Source organism: Carettochelys insculpta, chromosome 1 (assembly GCF_033958435.1).
Source record: "Carettochelys insculpta isolate YL-2023 chromosome 1, ASM3395843v1, whole genome shotgun sequence".
Classification (NCBI taxonomy): Eukaryota; Metazoa; Chordata; order Testudines; family Carettochelyidae; genus Carettochelys; species Carettochelys insculpta.
Window position 1 is genome coordinate 206,748,223 of NC_134137.1, and position 19,783 is coordinate 206,768,005.

Consider the following 19,783-nt stretch of genomic DNA (forward strand, 5'->3'; position numbering starts at 1 on the left):
CCCAAGTCTGCCACCCATGTGCAAAGCTCTGAGGCCTTGTACCCTACGAAACACTCTGCCTCTTGTCATGTCAATTTATACTAACAGTACTGAATAACTGTGTAGAAGACTACCTAAGATATTGACCTTTTGATTAAAAATGTTGTACAGGAAAGAGCCATTTTACATAATTATATCAACTTTGTAAACTTTGGTAGTCTTTTTTTCTCTTTATTTGCAATATTTCAATAACCTATCAGAATTGACATGTGGTAACATGCCATCAGACAATGGAGACAAAAACGTCACTTTGATCATAAATTGTTTCAAAGTACTGCAATAAATGGGTTGATTTTGTTCTACGAAATTTACAGAAAACTTGTTCCTGAACTAAAAACTTAATTTTAAAAGTTTTAGAACAGAAAAGGTATTCATAACTGAACTACAAACCTCATAACACAGACTTATGAGAAATCTTGACAGACCATTATCCATAGAAATAGAAGCAGACAGTCCTGCAATATACGCACATCTATACTTGCTATTCTGGGGGCAGCCAGTGATAACTACAATTCAGATTCTTCCACTCACTATCCTAAAATCTTTTCCATTATTATATACTGCAGGAGAGTATCCATTCAGCAGAACTAGTCTATTCTATTGCTGAAATACCAGAGTGCTGAATGAAAAGGACAACACAAACAAAAGGAGAGCGTGACTTACCCCATTTAAAGGATACGTTTTCCATCCTAACTCCCCAACTGCAGCTGTAGTATCAAGCAACACCACTAAGAATAAAAAGAAATATATATGTGCATTCATTAGATATTTATTTGTTCTAGACAAAGAAATAAGAGTAATATATTTTAAATTCCAGGCCTGCATTCATTTGTCTAGTTCTACCCCTACTACATAGGCTTAACTACTAACTTCACTGAGGTTGCTTGGTTGTAACTATTGACAGAACTGAGATTTGTGTTTAACTTTCACAGTTAAATCTTACAAGATATGACTAATTACATAACAAAAACCTATCTTTTCTACAATGTACATTAAATGTGCATTACACCACTGTGATGTCCTTTGATTATAATTCAATGTGTCTGAATGAAGACACCCAGTTCCAGACACCACTTCCACTTGAGGCTGGGAAAGTTTTCATTCAGGTGCTTTTCTGGTTTCAAGTTTTGTAAATTTTAAAAATTCACAAAAGCAAAGTTTAAATCATATCCACATTTTAAATGTAATTAAAGTAAACTGTGAATTTCACGTCATCATTTGTAACTGAATCTGTAAAACCATAAATAACTAGGAAGTCTGATTATAATTAGTTTTTCTAGTTTATCTGCACTAAGTGCTAAACTACAGGTGGAACTTCTAAAACTCAATACTCTCTGGTCCAACAACATCTGTGGTCCAGAGAGCCTCAGTGGCTGGGACTCAGGTGGCAGGAGAGCCTGCAGCCAATAGCCCTGCCAGGATTGGCAATAGCTGGGCTGGTCGGTAGTCTGGGTGGGGCCAGTAGCCTTAGTGAGGCTGGTGGCTGGGAGCCTGGCCAGGGAGTGTAGCCTGAGTGGGTCTGGCAGCAGAGGGGCCAGCAGCCAGGGCTCTCAATAGCTTGGCACGCAGGGCCAGCAGCCATGAGCCCAGCTGGTATGGGCAGCAAACTCCATCAGGTCCCAAGGGTGCTAAACCAGGGAGGTGCAATTTTTATCATTCTTAAAAAAAACTACTCTGTGAATCTTTGGAAATTTTCATGTATAATTTAAATTGTGCAAAAAGGGGAGGGGTGTCATTACACTGACAAAAGTAATAGAATATTCTTTTCTAAAATATTTTGAGATAACATGTGTTCAGGTCGAAAAGCCCAGCAACCTGGGTTTCTTCCCCGCCTTAACTGTGCAAAAACCAACCCACCCACAGTTCAGAACTTGTAAAGCTGTCAGTAAATTCAGTATCTTGTAATGTGCCCCAGTGTACCTGTGCTAATGGAATGGTTAAGTTTGACCTTTTGGCCCCATCACAGAACTGTAACCTAATAGTAAGATATAATGCTCGCTGCTGACTAGCACTGCTACTTCTGTTTCCCCAGATATGGAGTAGAAGAGTATCAGCCAGGTTTCTGAAGAGAACCTTTTGTGATTTGCATCCTACAGTTCTCTCTTGTCATGCTTATTGCTACATCCAGGGTTCAAAGAGGATGAAGTTCACACCTGTGAACAGCCAGCCAGGACAATTCATGGCTCACATTATTTTCCTGCTCTTCCAAACAGAATGTCCCTACCCCAAACAGCTCACAGATTAAGGAAGCACAAAGAGTCAGCAGAAGAGAAGACTGAGGGGCAATTTGATAGCAGCCTTCGACTTCCTGAAAGGGGGCGCTAGAGAAGATGGAGAGAAACAGTTCTCAAACGTGACAGATGGCACAACAAGGAGCAATGGTTTGAAGTTACAGACGGAGAGGTGTAGGTTGGATATTAGGAAAACCTATTTCATCCGGAAGGTGTTGAAGCTCTGGAATGAATTACCTAGAGCGGTGGTGGAATCTCTATCCGTAGAGGTTTTTAAGTGCTCACTTGGAATAGTTATGGCTGGGATGATTTAGTTGGGGTTGATCCTGCTTTAGGCAGGGGGCTGGACTAGATGACCTCCTGAGGTCCCTTCCAGCCCTAGAATTCAGGTGAACTATACCGTTGACTTTCGCTGCTTTCTTGAGTAATGGTGTGGGGGATGAAAGAAAGCTATACATGCAATGAGTATCCACTTTTCAAAACCAGAGTAAATTCACCACTGAATTGAAATTATATTATGTTTAGGTTCATATCTTCAAAAGACAGATGCACTTCTTTTTACAATAATCACCATCACTCACATAATGAAATTCTGATTTCAAAAAAACACTTTCTGGGCACAAAACGTGTAAGCTGTGTTTAAACGTAAGCACCCTTTCGAATGGGCAAAAATCAAAGTTTATTGTTCGAAAAAGAGGCGATCGAAAGACAGCAGCCGCTGCCATTCTTGAGATCGGTGTTCCGATCCGCTCTTTCAAAGTGCTGTCCTGGTCTTTTGAAAGAGAGCGTCTACACGGCTCCAAACTCTTTCGAAAGAAGGGAGGCAGGAAATGCCGCGGACAGGGTCCCATGGCCGACCAGCCCTTCTGGGGCAGCAGCCAGCCGCCTCCTTTAAAGGGCCCCTCCCTCCGCCCTCCCCTCCGCACGAGCCGAGTGCTGCCCAGCCTGTTCCTGCCTGGCAGAGCCCACTCGTGCTCATGGAAGCCAGTGACAGCTCCTGCTGGCAGATGGCATCATTATGGGTTCCCTGCTGGCAGTGCTCTGCACCCTCGCCACAGCTGCCCCCGAGCTCATCAGGTGGCTGCAAGGTCCCCCTGGGGCCATAGGGCTTCCGCCACTGGGCCACCGCCGGGAGCCCCCCTGGGTGCCTCAACACCTCTGGACCCACCCTAGAAGCACCGACTGGTGGGAGCGTGTGGTGCTATGGGAGTGGGGCGAGGAAAGGTGGCTGCTGAACTTCTGCATGTCGAGGCAGACCTTCAACGAGATCTGTCACTGGCTCGCCCCCGCACTCTGATGGCAGGACACCTCCATGAGGCCGGTCCTCACCCTGCAGAAACGGGTCGCTATCACCATCTGGAAGCTGGCCACACCGGACTCCTACCGCTCTGTGGAACAGCAGTTCGAGGTGGGCAAGGCAACCGTCGGGGCTGTCCTTATGGAGGTAAGGTGGGGCCGGGGGGGGTGGGAGGGCTGGGGTAAGGGGAACCCTCCCCTGCAAGTGGCTGAATGGGAGGGGGCAGGGGTTGCACGGGCCAGGGGCTGGACGGGAGAGGGGCAGGATGGGCTCGAGGTGGGGGGCGATGGCTGCCACACCCGCACTAAAGCTTGTGTCCCCCTTCCCCCTCTGCAGGTCACTCGGGCCATCAACGCCATGCTGCTGCATAGGGTCATCCACCTGGGGGATGTGGACTACACCGTCGCCGGCTTCCAGGACCTGGGATTCCCGAACTGCATCGGTGCTTTGGATGGCACACACATCCCCATCTACGCCCCGCCACACAGCACCGACCAGTATGTGAACAGGAAGGGCTACCATTTCGTGGTGCTCCAGGCCCTGGTGGATGTGAGGGGACGGTTCATGGACCTCTACGTGGGCTGGGCTGGCCACACCCATGATGCCCAGGTGTTCCGGAACTCCAGCCTCTGCCGCCGCATGGGGGCTGGCACATTTGTCCCCCAGAGGGAGATCCCAGTGGCAGGGGACATCACCATGCTGCTCTGCGTGGTGGCAGATGTGGCGTACTCCCTGCAGCCGTGGCTCATGAGGCCCTACATGGGACACCTCGACCCCACCCAGGAGGTTTTCAATGAGCACCACACCCATGCCCACAACATGGTGGAGCAGGCCTTTGGGCACCTAAAGGGGTGATGGAGGTGTCTCCTCACACTCCTTGAGGTCGGGTCCCCAACGTGCCCCAGGTGGTGGGCACCTGTTGCGTCCTCCACAACATTGTGGAGGGAAAGAGGGATACCTATGTCCCTGGGAGGAGCCCTCCAGACGGCACTCTCTACGAGCAGCTGAGCACCGTCCCCATTCACCAGACCCACCAGGACAGCCACCGCATCCGGGAGGCCCTCAAGCAGGCTTTTGCCAAAGGCCTCCTCTGACCCGCACGCACACCCACATCCCATGCACATCCATCACCTACCCTCCCTGCCACCCCCCACCCCCACCAGCACCGCACCCGCACATCCACAACCCACCAAGGAGCACAGCATGGGGTGGTGAACAATAAACAAACTTTACAAAAAAATGTGTTTTGTGGCTATTTACATAAGGGAGCATCTAACTTGGAGGGGGAAGGGGGGCATGTAACCTGGAGGGGGAGGGGGGCATGTAAATTGGAGGGTGGAGGGAGTCATGTAACCTGGAGGGGGGAGGGGGGCATGTAACTTGGAGGGAGGAGGGGGGCATGTAATTTGGAGCGGGGAGGGGGGCACTCATTCTGGGGCAGGTGTGCTGGGCCGCAAGCCCTGTTGGCCCCTGGAGCCCCTGCTCCCCTGGATGCGGGGTCCCTGGTCTGGGGGAGGTGCGGGTACCACCAGCAGGTACCGGCAGTGGGTGAGCCTGGTGGTGGCAGCGGGGGCAGGCTCGGGGGGGCAACAGGGGCAGGCTTAGGAGCGGGAGTCATGTGGGGGGCCAGGAGCTGGGCCACAGTGGCAGTGTGGTCGCGGACGGTCTGGCCGATGCCCTGGAGCGTGTCCAGCTTCCTATCCCAGGCCGCCCTCCGCCACTCCATGTCGACCCGGGCTAGGTGCAGGTGCTCCTCGGCCACCTCGGCCTGCCGCTGGATGTCTGGGTCCTTCTCGGGTCTCTGGGGGGCCCTCTGGCCACGGCCGTGATGGCACCCTGCCTGGGGTGGTGTCCGGACAGGAGCTGCTGGTGGGCTCTCCGGCACGAGGGATGGTGCAGGGCTGTCCCAGCCCCCGGATGGTGTGGCTGCGTGGAGAGGAGGAGAGCATGTCAGTAGTGTGCCCCAAACAGACAGGACTCGGCTGTGGTGCACCTGCCCGAGCTGACCCCATGGGGCCCCCGCCCCCACAAGGAACATTGACCCCCCCCGGGAGCACCGACCCACCCCCCACCCTCCCCCGAGACCGGGCCTCCCAGACTGGGGCTGTGTCTACACATGCCCCAAACTTCGAAATGGCCATGCAAATGGCCATTTCGAAGTTTACTAATGAAGCGCTGAAATGCATATTCAGCGCTTCATTAACATACAGGCGGCAGCCGCGCTTCGAAATTGACGCTCCTTGCCGCCGCGCGGCACGTCCAGACGGGGCTCCTTTTCGAAAGGACGCCGCCTACTTCGAAGTCCCCTTATTCCCATGAGCTTTCGAAAAGGAGCCCCGTCTGGACGCGCCGCGCGGCGGCAAGGAGCGTCAATTTCAAAGCGCGGCTGCCGCCCGCATGCTAATGAAGCGCTGAATATGCATTTCAGCGCTTCATTAGTAAACTTCGAAATGGCCATTTTCATGGCCATTTCGAAGTTTGGGGCACGTGTAGACACAGCCAATGTGTGATTCCAGGGGTCTCTCCCTCAGGAGGCCCTTCCCAGGCTGCGGTATGTGGGCCCTGGGCACCATCAGGCACCAACCAGCCGCCACCCCTGCACAGCTTATGGCGCTGTCCACTGAAGATGGGTGCTGGGCGTGGCTGATGTGCCACCGCAGGGTGCCGCATCCACATGGGGGCTGGCCTGTGTATGCCCCGGGACCAGTGGTCCTATGTGTGGGCGCCTAGACATTACGTCGCACCCCCCCCGGAGTAGGTGTACGCCCCTCCCTGTACGTACCAGAGGGTCCCCCGGCGACGTCCAGAGATGCCTGGGCCTCGGTTGCCCAGCTGGAGGAGCGGGAGGGGATCAGGATCGTCAGCTCCCCCTCCTCACTCGACCAGTCTGTGGTCCCCGATCCGGGCTGCTCCTCCACCTCGGGCGGCTGCAGCTACTCCCTGGAGATGTCCAGAAAGGTGGTTGGGGGGGGAACTCTCCTGGGGCCCCACGATACTACGGAGCTCCCGGTAGAAAGGGCAGGTCGCTGGACCTGCCCCAGAGCGTCTGGCCTGGTCCATGGCCCAGGCATACCCCTGACGGAGCCCCTTACCTTTGGAGCGTACCTGCTCCTAGGTATGCTCCGGCTGGCCCTGGGCCTGGAGGCCTGTGGCCAGGTGGGCAAAGGCCGCGGCATTCCGCTGCTTCCCCCCCGATGTGCCGGAGGACCTCCTCATCCTGCCAGAGGCCAAGGAGGTCCCGCAGCTCCCGCTCCGTCCAGGAGGGGGCTCGTTTTTTTCTCTCCCCCGGGAGCCCTGGGAGGCTGTGGAAGGCTTAGTGGGGGGGGCAGGGGGCTCGCATGGGGGCTGGCTGCTGGCCATGATGGTGCTTGAGCGTGTGGCTGGAGCACGTGTACAGCCTGCTCCGAGCACACTCTCAGCTTCCTGCCATGCGTTTCCTGTGTGTGGGGGGCTTTAAGGGAGCCGAAAGCAGGGACCATAGAGTCCCGCTGCTGCCGGCTGGAGCGGCCCCGTGCTCCAGCTGATTGGCGCCATGGCAGACCTGTCTTTCGAAAAAGTGGGCTGTGGAGCGTCTACACGTGTACTCTTTCGATTTATTATTTCGAAAGGGAGAGATCTTCCTGATACGGGATCGGGGTTCGGATTTTGATTTCGGAGCCCTGTTCTTTTGATTTTCTTTTGAAAGACAGGTTTGTATGTGTAGACGCTCTGCCCGCTCTTTCAAAAAAGGGCCTCTTTTTTCGAAGGTTTTTGCACGTGTAGATGCAGCTGTAAGTTGTTACCCTCAGCAGAACCTAAAGTACTAATTAAATACAGAAAAGCTAGGAAGCTCCAAACCTATCATCCACTGAATTCAAAGTGAGATGCAGCTCCAAGCTGCTAGTGAGGATTAAAGACACAAACACAATTTGTGTTAGCTTTACAATGTCATTAGTGAGAAAGAACCAAAAACTAACCAACCCTGCCCCACAACCCCCCAAAAAAATCAGGAAAACTTGTTCAAACTCAAGAAGAAAAAATATACACACGTAGTAGTTTATGGTATTAGACTATCACTGCAAAAATAAAGAAAAAATCCAAACTAGAATATACATGTATACAGTAACATAGAACAGAAGATTTTTTTTAAATTGCTTATTACAAATACAAAAAAGTAGAGGTATTGCTATATCAAATTTAATATTTTCTTAATTTCCTTAAAGTCTTCCATCAAAATGGACCATTCACATCAATGTTCCCTGTAAGCTGTGCACTTGGGCAGCCACCCTCAAGATATTCAAATGCTGCCCAGTTGATTAGTAGAGTGCTCACAGCCACCCACAGCCAGCACCACATGTTGTTCTTAGGGGTGTACATTGGTACCTGTCTTGGTGCACATAACAAAATTTATTCTGAAGATGGAAGGAAAAAATTAGCAGGAATATTGATCCACATGTAGATATCTGCTTCCCAGGGGCAAACATCTGTGGCATGGTCTCCTGCCAAGGAAGGCCCTCTGAAGGAGTAGGATCCGTGCAAAGGATGAATTGAAAGAGAAGGCACATTCACCTGTGTCTAAAAATTTCTCTAAGTCAATTTCATTCAATTTTCCTTAACTTTGACAAATTTGACCTTTTCCTCTGTCTGCCTGTATCAAATGCAGTCAGACTATGATCATTGGTTCATAGAGAACCACCAACTTCCTGTCCCCTGATTAATTCATTTTTTATCAGTTGTAAGGTCTAAAGGAGAGTTTCCTTCTACTGGGTGCAATACTTTGTGTTGGAAACGCTACAATTTTTAAATAAAGTAATGGTATTTTAATACCAGCTGCATTAGCTCAACATCATGTGTCTTTGCAGTGGAAGTCCCCCATAATATACAAGGAGACCCCTGACTTACACAACTTCGACTTATGCATTTCTTGCAATAATGTGAGTGGCAATTGTGAGTGGCAGGGAGCTGCGCAAAATTTGACTTACGCATGGTCACCCAAGAATGCAACCCATGTGTAAGTTCAGGGCCTACAGTACAGTAAACCCTCAATTTTACAGACTCCGATTTAGTGGACTTCAGGAACAATGGACTTCCAACAGCCACCGCCCATTGTTCCTGAAGTCTGCTTAATCCTAAAATCCTAAATCTCAACCCCCAGCCCCGCCCCAAAAAAGAAAGACAACTCACCAGAGCTGCCCCTTCTAGATGCCGAACACTGCACCACAGCCTGGTCTGCCGCTGGAGCCACCCTGCGCTCCTTCTACTAGAAGTCGGGCATGTACACAAGCAGACCACTCGCATATGCTTCCCACCAATAGTTGGTGGAGCACATGGCAGCTCCAGTGGCAGTGGTGGCTCCATGCTGGACAGCTTCAGCTGCATGGTGGGATCGTTCTGGCCATATGGCGGGAATCCTCTAATCATGCAGCAGGTCCAGGAACTCCAGCCCTGGTGGCAAGCACCGGTGGTTCCTCCAGCAGCAGTGGTTCCAGTGAGTCAGGGGCCTTTTTGGGGAGGAGGAGAGGGACTGGGGCTGGGGAGCCTGGCAGGGCGGGGGGGGCAGTAAACCTTGGTATTTAATAGACTTTTGGGTTTAACCGACACCCATCCCCTCATTAGTCCATTAAACCCAGGGTTTACTGTATGTTTTTTTCTTTTCACACATTCCAGAGAGTTACTTACAAGCTGCATCTCCATTAGCAAGTTCTTTCAAAAAAAAGTGGGCCTCTTCCGAAAGAACCCGCAGAATGTCTACATACAAAATGCACTTTTTCTCGCTGAAATCGAAAGAATGCAGCACCTTTTCCAGCAGCCCTCTTCCTCTCCCAGATGAGGAAGAGACTCTTTTTCCAAAAGATTCTTTCGGAGAAATACAAATGTAGTCACCCCGCAGAGCCTTTTTTTGAAAGAGCAATATGATGGTACTGGATTTTTTGATCCCTGACCCGTTCTGTCAAAAGAGCAGGGTCTATATCAACACTCCCTATTGAAAGAGTTGATCAATTTTTTGTGTGTGGATGCACTTTTTCAAAAGAATTTTTTTTTTTTTGTTTTTGGGAAAGATCTTCCAGACGATCTTCTTTTGAAAGATCACTGTAGTGTAGATGTAGCCACAGAGTAAATCATCCTGCTCTCTCATCTGCTTTGGTTGCTTGTTGAAAACTCCAATCTGTATCTCTTCTGGACTGTGTTAGTCAGCACATTGATCCACATGAATTCAAAATTCTGTGGTTCTGAGTTACTGATAACACAAAATAATGTATTTAAGGTTGTGTCCTGATGTAAAGATCCAGTTCTCATATGTCTTTTACCCACTCTAACCAGGCTACGTAATGATTTTAACATTGCTAACATGCACGTCATCTAATCAGGTTTCAGTAATGCCAATTATATCTTTACTGAGAATTTTCAAATCTAGCTGCACAGTACTCAGACTCCTAGTACTGGTACATAGGCAACCGAAAAATGGATTAGCTTTCCTTTCCACACTATTGGAATCTATTCTTGACACAGAAGTTTGGAGTCTGTACTTCATCTACTTCATAGCACATAAACTTTTTGAGAGGTTTGTTTAATACCACCATGGCTACTCTGGTTAATCTTCAAATGAGAATATTAGCCCCTGGCCATCCAGTTTGTACAGTTTCTATCCACTGTAATATGACATAATTTTCCCAAAAACCAAAACCCTCAGTTTCACATCAGTCACACAGGCAGCACCTCCAGCATTTATTGCCTTTTCTTTTCTCTCACTTGTGGGACATGAGGGATCATCAAGAAATCTTCAGAATTTTCTCTTCTTCAGCTCCCTTTTAAGATTCCTGAAGTTTTCGATATTCTATCTCATTCCATGTCACTTGTTCCAATGGGTATAAGCAGTGGAATCTAGCAGAAAACTTCCAAACTGCACTCTTCCTCTTACATCTTGTATTTTGTTCCCAGAGGACAGAATGCTGTCCTGTTATCCTTGTGTTCCTTGCCGAACTGTCTACCCTTTTCGTCTTAAAATGGAATGATCAGTGACAATTATTTACTTTCGTAGGGTGGCTGAAGAACCTCTCCATAGCTGCGGAATGCATATCATAATCACATCCACATTTCCTGTTCCCATCACTCAAAAAGAAGTTTATGGGTAATAGACTCACTGGCTGTGTCTACACTAGCCAAAAACTTTGAAATGGCCATGCAAATGGCCATTTCGAAGTTTACCAGTGAAGCGCTGAAATACATATTCAGCGCCTCATTAGCATGCGGGCGGCCGCGGCTCTTCGAAATTGACGCAGCTTGCCACCGCGCAGCTTGTCCAGATGGGGCTCCTTTTCGAAAGGACCCTGCCTACTTTGAAGTCCCCTTATTCCAGGAGCAGATGGGAATAATGGGACTTCGAAGTAGCCGGGGTCCTTTCAAAAAGGAGTCCCGTTGGGACGATCCGCGCGGCGGCGAGCCGTGTCAATTTCGAAGTGCCGCGGCTGCCCACATGTTAATGAGGCGCTGAATATGTATTTCAGCGCTTCATTAGTAAACTTCGAAATGGACATTTGCATGGCCATTTCGAAGTTTTTGACTAGTGTAGATGTAGCCACTAAGTATTAAATAACAATTCCTTACTTCTAGCTTGGTAGAGTGCTTCCTGGTCTTCCTCACCCTTTCAGAAACAAGCCTACAGTCTGCTTTTTCAATGTCTATGCTTTAGAGATCCCTTATCACTGTTTACCCCCTTGTGGTATCTGTGGAAATGATTTCAGACTCTGGGTTGTACAAAAAGTCTTCTTTGATGTCGTGTGGCATTGAAAGTTGCATTTCCAGACTCTGTCTTTCTAGTGCCCTTTACTGATGGTTGTTTTGATCATGTTGCCTCTTCCCTTCACTCATCCTTCTTGCCAATCACTTTAAACTTTCTCTGGTCAGGGTTCTCACTTCTCACACAGACAGTCTCTCACTTAACAGTGGTCACTGATTCAATATTTTCTGGTTCTAGACGGTGTTTCCAATGAAGAGAATCAAGGGCATCTCCCTGGAATTTTATCCAAACACAAAAGCAAAACACACCACATTGAAAACATCTCCCCCTGGCTTTATGTTCGGAACTTTTAACTCACCCTGGGTCATACCACACCTCTTCACACTTCTGTAGAAAACAGACTCAAGAGTTAATTTCCTAGATTTTTGCCTTCATTCTTTCTGCGTTTATCCCCAAGGGTGCTGCCAGTTGGTACATTTTCTCTGAGGCCCAGTCCTGGAGGCTTTCATCCCTGCTGCATTCCCTTAGGGTAAAGGTGTAAACTCCCTCCTGAAGTACCTTTTTATACTTCATTCCCTTTCCTCCTGTAACCCCTTCTCTCTTTATGGAGACCACCCAGTGTGTCCTCGAGCTGGGACTTGTTTTCAATTGGTCCTGGACCCCCTCAAGGTGCATCTAGTTATGATATTGGTCTCATGTCTAATGAGAAGAAATCTCAATTATTCCATGATGGAATTCTGAGAGGAAGAGAAAAGAAAGTCACCCACCACAGTGGTAAGAGCACCTGAGATATAAGACACCCATTTCAAGTTCTGTGAAAAGTTTGGGCTCTGATGAGTTCATCAAGCTAATAAAGTTCAGTTAAAATTTCCAAATCAGTTCTATCACTCACACTTTTTTGCAATATTGAACCAGAAAAAATTAATTCCTACTTTTGAATTTCACAGTATGTTACAATTAATGTCTCCAAAGTAATTCAAAGCCCAAATGCCATTTCTCTGGCTTAGGGGTTATTTATCAACGTGTTTATGAACATTTTTAGATATTTATCAACATCTTCTGATTAAGCCTCCATGAGAGATGTACCCAATGTAAGAGTTTCTGTTAGCTACAAATGATGGTTAAATGTTTTAGCAAGTTTTGATAAATTGCCATATATGTCTGTTCTCCTTGGACAAGATCCTGGTTTGCAGTGTCTACAGGGGAAATGAGACATGAGTCCATATGTGCTATTTAAATAATACAAAGGTCATGCTTAAGGCATAAAATCACAAAGGTGTGAATAAAATGTGGTATGACTTATTCTATTTTCAGTATTTTAACATTTAGGGTGTCCCCCTTTTAGAAGATGTAATACAGGACAACTGATTTGAAAAGAGTAAGGACGCAAGTTTCCAAACCTTAAATAAGGTTTAAAATTTCCTTTGCCTTTTCCATGTCTTGTTTAACTATTTAAGAGTGCAATATAAAAATAGGTGGGAGCTCTATCACAACATACAGTATCCTTATGAACAACACCCTTCTCGACATACCAGCTCTGTTTATATACTTGCCAAATGTTACAAACTGTGCCCAAATTCTGCAGTTTACTGTGTATTGGCACATCCCCGCAAGGAGTCAGGGAAGTTCATATGGCTATGCATAGATACACCACGCACAGCTGATAGCTGGATCAGAACCCATTTTGAAGTATTACAAGAGCTTAAGATTTTCGCATTTTTAAACAGCCTGCAATATTGGAGCTCCAAGTGTTGAAAGTCAGGCATTGGGATGGCTTTATAATTTTCAGAGAAGTACAACCATTGCATAAAAGCCTATTCTAATGTCCTGCTCATTGCCCTGATTTACAGTTTATTTTAAAATAATGTATTTAAAGGAGCATGTTTCCTAAAAAAAAACATATACAAAGGATTTTTTTTAGACGAGTCATAAATATAGCCAACTTTAAACATGAATCCTGGGCACCTCAATGTCTTTAGCTGTATCTACACGTTAGCACTGTTTCAAAAGGGGGAAAATCGAAATTCGGCCGTCGAAATAGCGGCTGTCGAAATAGAGCACCCACCGCCATTTTTCAGATTGGCACTTCGATCCGCTCTTTCGAAGTGCCGTCGAGGTCTTTCAAAAGAGAGCGTCCACACGTATCTAAGCCCTCTTTCGAAAGAAGGGAGGCAGGAAATGCTGCAGACGGAGTCCCATGGCCAACAAGCCCTTCCGGGGCCACAGCCAGCTGCCTCCTTTAAAGGGTCCCTCCCTCCGCCTTCCCCTCCAGACAAGCCGAGTGCTGCCCAGCCTGTCCCAGCCTGGCAGAGCCCACTCGTGCCCGCCATGGAGGCCCAGCGACAGCTCCTGCAGGAGGACGCCCTCATCATGGACACCCTGCTGGCAGTGCTGTGCACCATAGCCGCAGCTGCACCCAAGCTCTTCGGGTGGCTGGGCAGTCCCCCCAAGGCTGCAGGGCTCCCCCTCTGGGGCACCGCCGGGTGCCCCCCCGGGTGCCCCAACGCCTCTGGACCCACCCCAGCAGTACTGACTGGTGGGAGCACGTGGTGCTAGGAGAGTGGGGTGAGGAAAGGTGACTGTGGAACTTTCGCATGTCGAGGTAGACCTTTGAGGAGATCTGCCCCTGGCTCACCCTCACACTCCGGCACCACAACACCTGCATGTGGCCAGCCCTCACCCTGGAGAAACACGTCGTGATTGCCATGCGGAAGCTGGCAACCCCAGACTCCTATCGCTCCGTGGGACAGCAGTTTGGGGTGGGCAAGGCCACTGTTGGGTCTGTACTAATGGAGGTAAGGTGGGGCCAGGTGGGTGGGGGGGCTGGGGCAAGGGGAACCTTCTGCTGCAAGGAGCCAGATGGGGCAGGGGCCGGATGGGAGGGGGCAGGGGCTGCACAGGCCAGGGGCTGGCAGGAGGGGGGCGGCGCCTGCATGGGCCAAGGGCTGGATGGGAGGTGGGCAGAATGGGTGCGAGGTTGGGGGCAACAGCCGCCACACCCGCACTACAGCACGTGCCTCCCTTCCCCCTCTGCAGGTCATCAGGGCCATCAATGCGATGCTGCTCCAGAGGGTCGTCTGCCTTGGGGATCTGGACAACATCATTGCCAGCTTCCAGGACCTGGGCTTCCCGAACTGCATCAGCGCTTCAGATGGCACACACATCCCCATCCGCGCCCCACCATACAGCGCAGGCCAGTACATGACCCGGAAGGGCTACCATTTGGTCGTGCTGCAGGCCCTGGTGGATGCAAGGGGCCCATTCACCAACCTCTACGTGCGCTGGGTTGGCCACACCCATGATGCCCGGGTCTTCCAGAACTCCAGCCTCTGCTGCCTTATGGGGGCCGGCACTTTCGTCCCCCAAAGGGAGATCCCCATGGCAGAGGATGTCACCATGCCACTCTGCGTGGTGGCAGATGCAGTGTACCCCCTGCAGCTGTAGCTCATGAGGCCCTACATGGGACACCTCGACTCCACTCAGGAGGCGTTCAATGAGTGCCTCAACCACACCTGCAACGTGGTGGAGCGGGCCTTCAGGTGCCTTAAGGGGTGGTGGAGGTGCCTCCTCACACGGCTGAAGGTCGGGGTCATCAACATGCTCCAGGTGGTGGGCGCCTGTTGCGTCCTCCACAACATCGTCGAGGGAAAGGGAGATGCCTATGGCCCTGGGGGGACCCTCCAGCCAGCGCTGTCTATGAGCAGCCAGGCACCGCCCCCCCATCCACCAGGCCCACTGGGATGGCCATCACATCCGGGAGGCCCTCAGGCAGGCCTTTGCTGATGGCCACCTCTGACCCCCACACACACCCACATCCCATGCACATCCGTCACCCACCGTCCCCGCCACCCCTGCCTCCACCAGCACCGCACCTGCACATCCACCACCCACCATCCCCCAAGGAGCACAGCACAGCGTGGTGAATAACAAAGAAACGTTTATATAACTGGGTATTGGTAACTATGTACAGGGGGGACCCTAACTTGGAGGGGGGAACCTAACTTGTTGGAGGGGGAAGCTTAACTTAGAGGGGGGAACCTAACATAGAGGGAGGTGAGGTGCTCATTCCGGGGCAGGGGTGGTGGGCTGTGAGCCCCGTCAGCCCCTGGAGCCCCTGCCCACCCGGGTTTGGGGTCCCTGGCAGGGAGGAGAGGGTGCGGGTATCACTGGCAAATATTGCCAGTGAGTGGGCCTGGTGAGGGCGGAGGGGGCGGGCTCAGTAGGGGCGAAGGGAGCGGGCTCTGTAGTGGGGTCAGAGGGGCTGGACTCTGTAGTGGGGGCAGGCTCAGTGGGGGCGGAGAAGGCAGGACCAACAGTGGGAGCTGCCGGGGGCGGGCCAGAAGGCAGGCCACAGTGGCCATATGGTCCCGGACGGCGTGGCCAATGCCCTCAAGGTTGTCCAGCAGTCTATCCCAGGCTGCCCTTCACCATTCCATGTCGTCCTGGGCAAGCTGGAGGTGCTCCTCGGCCACCTCGGCCTGGCGCTGCCTGGGGTGGCGTCTGGACACTTCCGACGGCTGTGGGTGGGCTCTCGGGGATGAGGGATGGAGCGGGGCTCTCCCGGCCCACGGATGGTATGGCTGTGTGGAGAGGAGAAGAGCATGTCAGTCATCTGCCCTGGACAGAGGGGACCCAGCTGTGGCTTACCCACCCGAGCCCACCCCATGGGGCCCCTGTCACCCCAGGGACACTAACCCCCCCAGGGAGCACCAACCCGCCCCCCACAAACTGGGACTCCCAGCCTGGGTGTGCATCCAGGGGTCTCTCCTGCAGGTGGCCCTTCCTGGCCAGCAGCGTGTGGGCGCCGGGCACCATCTGGCATCGACCGGCCGCCACCCCTGTGCAGCTTATGGTGCTGTCCACTGAGGGCGGGTGCTGGGTGTCGCTCCTGCGCCACTGTGGGGTGCTGCATCCCATGTGGGGGCTGGCCTGTGTGCAGCCCGGGACCACCAGTCTCATGTGCAGGCACCTAGCTGTTGCGTCGCCCCAACCCTGTGGAGTAGGGGTGCGTCCCTCCCTGTAGGTACCTGAGGGTTCCTCGACGACGTCCGGGGATCTCCGGCCCTCAGTCTCACGGCTGGAGGAGCAGGAGGGGATGACTATGGTCAGCTACTCCTCCTCACTAGACCAGTCCATGGTCCCCTTGCCCTCCTGGGTTCCCTGCTCCTCCTCCAGCTGCCGCTCCTCCCCAGAGGTGTCCAGGAACGCCGGGGGTGGTGAGCTCTCCTGGGGCCCCAGGATGCTCCGGAGCTCCTTGTAGAAGGGGCCCATCACTGGAGCCACCCCAGAGTGTCTGGCCTGGTCCGTGGCCCTGGCGCAGCTCCTTACCTTTGGAGCATACCTGCTCCACGGTATGCTCCGGGTGGCCCCTGGTGTGGAGGCCCTGCACCAGGTGGCCAAAGGCCGAGGCATTGTGCCGCTTGACCCCCATGTGGCACAGGACCTCCTCCTCCTGCCAGAGGCTGAGGAGGTCACGCAGCTCCCGCTCCGTCCAGGAGGGGGCCCTTTCTTTTCCTCCCCCTGGGGGGGGGGCTCGGAGGGGGGTCCATGGGGCTCGCGGGGGGGCTGGCTGCTGGCCATGCCGGTGCTGGAGCGTGGGGCTGGAGCACGTGCGCAGGCTGCTCCTAGCATGCTCTCAGCTTCCTGCCACAGGTTTCCTGTGCGCGTGCGACTTTAAGGCAGCCAAACACAGGTACCATAGAGCCCCGCTGCTGCCGGCTGGGGCAGTCCCATGCTCCAGCTGATTGGCACCATGGCAAAACTGTATTTCGAAAGAGCTGACCATGGAGCATCTACACGTGTACTCTTTCGACTTAGTATTTCGAAAGAGGGTGAACTTCCTGATACGGGATCATGGTTCGGATTTCGAAGTGTGCGCCCCATTCTTTCGATTTTTTTTCAAAAGACAGGTTTACACGTGTGGACGCTCCTCCTGTTCTTTCGAAAAAGGGCCACTTATTTCGAAGTTTTTTGCACGTGTAGACACAGCTTTTTTGTTTAGTTTTTTAGTGAAGAGAAATGTGCTGTTGTCTGAACTCTGAGAATGAGACTGGACAAAATTTCTCCTTGAGGTAGTGTCAGTGATCTAAGTGGAATTGCACTTGGACCTGATTTACAGAAACATATTTAACCCTAAATATAGAAGTTAGCATTGGACCAAAACCAACAAGAAGTCCTGTGGCACCTTATAGACAGATATTTTGGAGCACGAGCTTTTGTGGGCAAAGACCCGCTTTGTCAGATAATGGCCCATTTTCAGTAGTATACATCAAGAGAGCTAAAAACAAGTCAGATCAGCCAGTGGAGATGTGGCCCATTGTCAGATTCTAATGTGGAGGCGTGAAGATCAAGAGTAGAGAAACTGCTTTTGTAATGGGCCAACCCCTCCAGTCTCTGTTTAATCCTTGGTTGATGAAGTCAAATTTGCAAACGAACTGCAGCTCTGAGACTTCTCTCTCCATTTTATTTTTGATTTTTTTTTGTTGGACTGCTACTTTTAAATCCATTATTGAGTGTCCCCTGACTGATCTGACATGTTTTTTCCTCTATTGATGTATACTACCAATAATGAGCCATTCCCACCCTGACTGAATAGACCTTGTCAGCTCTGGCCCTTTACTGAGACTCCCTTCTTTAAACCCTCCTCTGATCCCCCCTCCCACTCATGCATCTGATGAAGCAGGTCTTTGCCCACAAAAGCTTATGTTCCAAAATATCTGTGCAGTCTATAAGGTGCCACAGGATTTCTTGTTGTTTTTGAAGATACAGACTAACATGGCTACCTCTCTGAGCATTGGACCAGTTTCCCTCTCCCATAGGGTTCCCTCTTCCAGTCCTCCTCTTGTCATCCTCTTCCCCAAAGGCTGGGGTTCTACAACAGCTCTTGTCCAGCTCTTAGGAAACTGCTGTACACACAGGCCTGCCGACCAGCGAGAGGTAAAAGGGGCAGTTGCCACTGGGTCCCTTTGAAATGCTGCAGCAGCGCTGCTCTGGCTGCATGTGGCACTGAGACCAGTATAGAAGCAATAGTGTCTCCAGGACTCTAATATGAGCATTAGGATCATTGGGTTTATGTAACTGCAGATATTAATACTCTTACTCTGTCTGATGCATCAGTCTATATCTTCCACATTTTCCTTCCTACCCTCAGGAGACTGTCCTTATGGCTATGCTACTGGTGGTTGGATTTATGAAGGGCTAAAGCGGAAGCAGCTGTCCCTTTGTGAGACTATGACTTTTACCCAGTGTCGATCTATTTCCAACATCACAAGTTTAAGCCATGTAACTCCCAAATTCACGAAAACATTCCAACAATAAGGAAGCAACCAAACGATTATTAGTTAATGACAATGGAATATAATACCATTCTGTTTCAAGAAATTAGGCATTTTCCCAATATCTCAGTTTTGTATTTGATTTCATGTGATCCCAACACCCGGAGATTCATTTCTGTGCATTGACATGGTCCAAAGAAATATTTCATATGCATAAATATGTGATAATAAACTTGTACTGAAATATTTTGGGTTAATCATTACAATAAGCCTACTAGTGTTAGTTTTTTATCTGTAAATTTTTCTTCTGTGCACAATGTTGCCAGAAGAAACCAGCACACATTTTCTAGAATCTGAAATTGCTGTCAGTTTTTCCAAAAGATCAATTCATAAATATAACAAAGGAGCGAAAAAAGGAATGTAAAACTCCTATTAACACTAAGAGACAGTCAATCTGTTAGGCCTGAAAATACAGTGCAATCTGCAAGTTTTCTAAACAGAGCACAGAAGGAGAAATAAAGTGGAGGGGTGAAGTCTTGCTCAACATGGTATAGGACATAAAGGTCCTGGAGTATTAAGCCTCACATGGGATGCAGTTAGATTGCTGCAAGCCAGAAGATGGGAAAGTTCATCTGAGGATCTCTGGTCCATGAACACAAAAGGAACCAGCTATATAAGTATCAGAGAGGTAGGCAAGTTAGTCTGTATCTTCAAAAACAAAAAGAAGTCCTGTGGCACCTTATAGACTGCACAGATATTTTGGAGCATAAGCTTTCATGGGCAAAGACCCGCTTCATCAGTTGTATAAGAAGCACCTGATGGGACATCAATGAAATCTGAAGATAGAATCCTCAGCCCAGCAGCACAGGCCTCTACCATTTGAGCTAAAGGAATAACTCCTCTTAGGTGGTAGAAGTAGACTGTTATCCTTTAGTAGACTATTCGGGAAATTAAGTTTCAGATGAGAATACATTCTCTGAAACAGTGTTTTGTCTCTTAGTAATAAAGGCTGAGTGAATAGCCGAAATATGCTTTGTGTCCCTCATAGTGCTGTGTGAATTTCTGTTAATATAAAAAGTCCAGAAACTAATGCTACAAAACAGCCTTTGTCTTATGACTTGCATTTTTCAAAACTTCTGGTCTCCCAAGTGGAATCTGATTAGCGCAACTGCTAAATTTGATATGAATGTGAGTTCAAACATCAGTGTAATGAAACCATCTTCCC

The 19,783-nt window shown here is 50.1% G+C and overlaps 1 protein-coding gene across 8 annotated transcripts in view; it reads right to left on the reverse strand.

Annotated features, from left to right (window-relative positions):
* The window catches only part of EPHA6 (EPH receptor A6), a 1,072,121-nt gene that overhangs the window by 988,059 nt on the left and 64,279 nt on the right, over nucleotides 1-19,783 (reverse strand). For all 8 annotated transcript variants that reach the window (XR_012646082.1, XM_074998351.1, XM_074998361.1 and 5 more), the window contains exon 2: nucleotides 703-767. Coding sequence is in view for 7 of the 8 variants with exons in the window: in XM_074998351.1 (XP_074854452.1) it covers nucleotides 703-767 (65 nt within the window). In the remaining variant the exon portion in view is untranslated. The remainder of the gene's footprint in view (nucleotides 1-702; nucleotides 768-19,783) is intronic.